This window comes from Lolium rigidum, chromosome 2 (assembly GCF_022539505.1).
Source record: "Lolium rigidum isolate FL_2022 chromosome 2, APGP_CSIRO_Lrig_0.1, whole genome shotgun sequence".
In the NCBI taxonomy this organism is placed as follows: Eukaryota; Viridiplantae; Streptophyta; class Magnoliopsida; order Poales; family Poaceae; genus Lolium; species Lolium rigidum.
Window position 1 is genome coordinate 3254723 of NC_061509.1, and position 6004 is coordinate 3260726.

General features: G+C 49.0%; 1 protein-coding gene across 1 annotated transcript; it reads right to left on the bottom strand.

Moving 5' to 3' along the window:
• Positions 1-1066: 1066 nt before the first annotated feature.
• On the bottom strand, positions 1067-3866 carry LOC124691191 (tubulin beta-3 chain). Its single transcript, XM_047224454.1, has 3 exons — positions 3391-3866; positions 2385-2654; positions 1067-2000 (listed from the first exon to the last, which is right to left on the bottom strand). The coding sequence occupies exons 1-3, from the start codon at positions 3782-3784 to the stop codon at positions 1327-1329; spliced, it is 1338 nt and encodes a 445-aa protein (XP_047080410.1). The 5' UTR covers positions 3785-3866; the 3' UTR covers positions 1067-1326.
• Positions 3867-6004: the final 2138 nt, after the last annotated feature.

Consider the following 6004-nt stretch of genomic DNA (forward strand, 5'->3'; position numbering starts at 1 on the left):
GGAGGTGTATCAGATCCTTGCTCGAATCCTAGACGATAATCGTGAGAATCCTGTGTGTGAGAGATCTAGGGTATTACACTAAGCTCCATAGGCTTCTGAGGCTTGTTTGCACGGCCTAACTTTTGTGTGTGGCTTGGCACGTTCGCCACCAAGCACGAGGCTACACTGCGGCATGGAGGTTCGGCTACCCCGCCGCACCATGAACTTCATCGACATCGAGTCTTTTGGGCTGAAGCCAAGATGGTAGGTCTAGCCGCGACACCGTCGGGCGCAGAAGCAGTTTGCCATAGCCGAGGCGGACAAGAAGACCATGGCACAGTGGAGGATTAATCATCCAGAAGATGTGCTGGTGGAGTTGCATTTCTGGCGTGCACAAAAGGCCCAGAGAAAGATGGCAGAGACGAGGAGGAACAAAATTCAGGACGAGAGGAGGTTGGACCTCGTGATGGGTGGACAGGAGTAGTTTATGTTGTTCATCTAGTTCATGGTTCATCAAGTTTGTGGAATTGTTGGTTTGTGTCTATGAAGACCAGTCATTCATCTAGTTCTTCCATCTAGAGTTGTCAAATCGTTCATTTTATCCAGTAGCGGACGAATATGTTTCACCAGTTTCAATAAACAAGCGTCAAAATGTTTCTAAATATGTTTCTTTTATGTTTATGAACTAGTAGTCAATGAACTAGTAGGGCATTGGGAAAACTGTTGGGCTGTCTGAGCCGTATTTTAGTGCATCTGAAAATGCTCCAAACGATGCTATTTTGATGCCCAAAAACCAAAAAGTTGCACCAAAAAAAACCAACACTGGCTTAAAATTCAGATCCATGGTAGTTTACAACTGCTGCACATCCTTAGTTCAATCTATAAAAGAATTAACTAACACTGGTGTAATACATAACGAGGCAAGATTCTTAGGTGCATATGCTCTACAGATGTCACCAAATTTAAGCACACACGACAGCAAAAGCAGTAGGAATTAAGGATACAGGAAAACAATCGGCAAACCAATCAAACGATGTAAAGGAAATGCAGAAATCATGGAATACAGATTTCATTGCATATCAGCAGCTACCAAAAACCAATGCCAGAATTTTACTAGTATTAAGTCCACGATTACGCTAATATCACAATTCGCAGCATCAAAGCAGCACCATAAACATACACAATGGCAGTTCAAAAAAAATCGGTTCAACAAAGCACCAAAAGCATCTATAAGTGTTACGAACCACCTAAAGATCTACCCGCACCACAAGCAGCACCAAATAGACAGAATTGTAAACACAAGGGACATCTACCAGACAGCAAGATGGCTGAACAAGGTCAGATGGCTTAGGCAGCGTCCTCTTCCTCCTCCTCCTCGTACTCTTCCTCGTCATCAGCGGTCGCATCCTGGTACTGCTGGTACTCTGCTACCAGATCATTCATGTTGCTCTCAGCCTCAGTGAACTCCATCTCATCCATGCCCTCCCCAGTGTACCAGTGCAAGAAAGCCTTCCTCCTGAACATAGCTGTGAACTGCTCACTCACACGGCGGAACATCTCTTGGATTGAGGTCGAGTTGCCAACAAAGGTGGAGGACATTGAAAGGCCAGTGGGAGGGATGTCACACACACTTGACTTCACGTTGTTGGGAATCCACTCAACGAAGTAGGACGAGTTCTTGTTCTGTACATTGAGCATCTGCTCATCGACCTCCTTGGTGCTCATCTTCCCACGGAACATAGCAGAGGCTGTGAGGTAGCGCCCATGCCTAGGGTCAGCAGCGCACATCATGTTCTTGGAATCCCACATCTGCTGGGTCAACTCAGGAACAGTGAGGGCACGGTACTGCTGAGACCCCCTTGAGGTCAGTGGTGCAAAGCCAACCATGAAGAAGTGGAGGCGAGGGAACGGGATCAAGTTGACTGCAAGTTTACGGAGGTCAGAGTTCAGCTGCCCAGGGAAGCGCAGGCAGCAAGTGACACCACTCATTGTTGCAGAAATAAGATGGTTCAAATCACCAACTGCAAAACAGACAGGAAAAAACGAAGTGAGCAGAATGCATGTACAAATGACAGAAACAAATGAGAAGTCACGGGTTATAATAGCAAGAAGAATACACAAATTCATTGCAGTCTTTCAGGTTACTAAGATTATACAGGTTGTGGTGTCACAGGTAAAAAGGTTAAATGACTTTGTATCACAAGTATCAAGTAGTGGAGTGCATATGCCAGACATATCCACGTACCTAGATAGACGACATAAACAATAACCATATGATAATACAGATGAATGTAGATTGGTCTCATGAAATCTTATATATGATTCACTGTAAAGCACTATATTGTACAAATAATTACTGGGAAAACAGTAGAGGAACAAAGCAACCATAGTATGTTCGAACTTACATGTGGGTGTAGCAAGCTTTAGGGTGCGGAAGCAGATGTCATAGAGAGCCTCATTGTCAAGCACCATGCACTCGTCAGCATTCTCAACAAGTTGGTGGACTGAGAGTGTAGCATTGTAAGGTTCCACCACAGTGTCAGACACCTTTGGCGATGGGAAGACTGAGAAGGTCAACATCATCCTGTCTGGGTACTCCTCCCTGATCTTTGAGATGAGCAGGGTACCCATACCAGAGCCAGTTCCTCCTCCCAGAGAGTGGCAGACTTGGAACCCTGTGGTAAATTAGAAGCATAAGTTAATTTGGATCTCATATTCAGTTGACACCTGAATAAAAATGATGCCCAATAACTCCAGTTGTGTTGTATTTTCAAACGCTAAGCAATTTACACACGCATATAACAAATTGCAGTACAATGGATGCATTGAGCAGAATCGTAAGCACTGGGTGCTTGAGGAATCAACATCAGGCATGCTACTCCTCTAGTGATGCTTTAATCTTCAACCAGATTTTACTCTACTTTACAAAGAGCAGTGATGAGTGAACAGATATCCATCATTTTTTGCAGCCAAAGGAACGCATGCGTGCATCTATAATACACAATCCAAAATGTCACCCCCCAACAACAGCAGCACAAGTAGAACGAACAAAGTGAGTGAAGAAATCTGCAACGTAGTAGACAGCAACCGCATCAATTCGACGGATCTCAGCAGTTAGAACCGCATAACACCATCCCAAATAATACCCCCAACAACAACAGCACAAGTAGAATGAAGAATGATTCATGTTCCGACAGCTACCGCAAGCCAGATCTACAAGTCCAGAAGCACGCGAACCACCTACCGACGGAAAAGGAAGGGCCAGATCTAGGAGACGAGAACCCTAAAATCGCAGTATTCCAGCGGATCGTTCTACCACGGATGGGGAACTAGATCTACACGCCCAAAAAAACTAACGAGATCTGAGGACCATTTCCGGCAAAACAAACTAGATCCAGGCGAGGGATATACCTTGCAGGCAGTCGCAGTTCTCTGCCTCCTTGCGTACGACGTCGAGGACGGAGTCGATGAGCTCGGCGCCCTCGGTGTAGTGTCCCTTGGCCCAGTTGTTGCCTGCGCCAGACTGTCCGAAGACGAAGTTGTCGGGGCGGAAGATCTGGCCGTAGGGGCCGGAGCGGAGCGAGTCCATGGTGCCGGGCTCGAGGTCCATGAGGACGGCGCGGGGCACGAAGCGGCCGCCGCTGGCCTCGTTGTAGTAGACGTTGATGCGCTCGAGCTGGAGGTCGGAGTCGCCGGCGTACTTGCCGGTCTGGTCGATGCCGTGCTCGTCGCAGATCACCTCCCAGAACTTGGCCCCGATCTGGTTGCCGCACTGGCCGCCCTGGATGTGGAGGATCTCCCTCATGGCGGCGTTGGGGGCGGCGGCGGTGGAGGCGGAGGGGGTAGGGTTTCCGGCGAGGTTTTGGAGGAGAGGGGCGGGGGAAGGGGAAATGGAGGCGCGGATTTGTGGGATGTGGGGAGCGTGGGTGCGTGGGGAGTTTTATTTGGAAGGCTTGGGTGGGTGTGGGGAACGTGAGGGTAGGGTTACCGGGTTCGAAATTTGAAATTCGTTTTCAGTATACGTAGTGATGTTTTGGAGCGGTGAGAGAGTCCGGTTTTACCGCACTGGTGTACCGCCGAATGGTAGAATTTCGTAGTTGTACAAAGAAACTATTGTTCGAATGGAAAATTTGCGACATCATTCTTTTGTGGCGTTGGTCAAAGCAATTGTGTTCTCGTTGGGTACCACTATAATTTTGTTCATATTTGCCCAGAACACACCACCTGGCATAAAATGGAAAATTTTGTCCTTCGTTTTGAAAACCAGTCATAGCATGTTAAGAGCATCTCCACCGGCGCCCCCGATAGCGGTTCTGATACTGTTTTGGGGACTGGGAGTGAAAATGGGCTCACACCTGCGCATTCCAAACGGCGCCAGTGATTTTTTGAGCCCAATAAAAGCGTCGGCAACCCCGTGATGGCCCCTTGGCCAAGGGCGCGAATAGGGTGCACCGGCGCCTCGCGAGGCGGAAAATTTTGGGCGTGAAAGCCGCATATCAGCCACACATCCCAAAAGTCGACGCTAGCGCGGAGTGGCGGGGCCAACGCGTCAGCGGCACAATCAATTTTAACCTAACTGTCGCCTACCTCGCTTGGGGCGCAGCGCGGTGCAGTTTCCGCAGACACGCAGCCAACCGTCTTGTCGCGCCTAGCTCTGTGTACCGGTGTTAATGAGCGCCACCGCTCCCCCGCCTCCCTCCGGCCTATAAAAAGGATCGCCTCTCATCGTCCCTCTCACACACAAACCCTAGCGCCTCTCTCCCCAACCTAGCCGCCGTCATCTCAAGAGTCGACGCTATAGCTAGTAGAGGCGCAGGCCGAGCTCGCGGGCGTGGTCGTGGTCGTGGCAGAGCTGCACGCTCGCCGTCACCTGCGACGGTGTCATCTTCATCGTCGGACATGCAGGACAAGGAGGGGGCCGTGCTATTCGAGTTCGTCGTCGTCCTCAAGGGCAACCCACACGCCATCCAGAGGCTGCCGGACACCTTTGCCGACTTCGTCGTCGGCGACGGGCGCCCGGGCTCGCTGCATCTGCGGAAGGCTGCCTACGGTTAATGCCGGTGGATCGTGGACGTGATCTGCGACGCGCGCGGCAAGATGTATCTCCACATCGGTTAGGAGAAGTTCGCGCGCTACCACCGCCTCGAAGCCGGCTTCGTGCTCGTGTTCTCCTACTTTAGCGATAGGGACATGAGCGTCAAGGTGTTCAACGAGACGCGCGGCCGCCGCCACTAGCACGGCGACAGCGCCGAGGAGGGCGACGACTGAGTGTTCTTTCTTCGCAGCAAAAATAGGCACGCATGTTTTTGGATGTTCTTCCTCGTAAGAACCAACAGGGGCACCCTCACCAGCTGAATTTTCCAGTTTGGGTTACTGGGTGTCTCTGCGAGTGTTCTTTCTTGGCAGCAAACACACGAAACCAGCGATGACGGCCTAGTTAGGTTTAGTTATTTTGCAATATTTTATATTTGTATCAACCATGGTTCAAACTATGTATTAGTTTGTGGAAAACCATGTTCCAAATAATATCTTCGTGTAAACTATGTTCTCAATTATGTATTAATTTATGGAATGAAATGTTTCTTCTCTTTATTCGATTTTCTATGCTTTTATATATGATTTGGGAACAGCTCCCCTAAATAGAGGAACAGCTCCCCTAAATAGAGGATGCAGTGCCAGTGTCCCCCATACGGAGGTGCCGGCGCCTCTGCTGGCGACTATTTGGGGGTTGCCGGTGGAGATGCTCTCATCCTAGTCAAAATGAAAAAGTTTCCGTTGTTCTGGCAAATGTGTCATGGGAACTGTAATGTAACATGGCAAAGACATAATATGGCGATGTGTTTGAACAAACGCCCAAAAATAATAATGTCTTGTAGCAAAATTTACCTTGTTCAAATAATTCGTTTAGATATATCTAAAAAATAGTGATTTTACTGCTAAATGTTGACCGCGAGATGGGCTCCATTCACCTCCTCGTATCCCTGCCTCCACCACCCATGTGAACCAACGCTTGTTAAACTGCCTA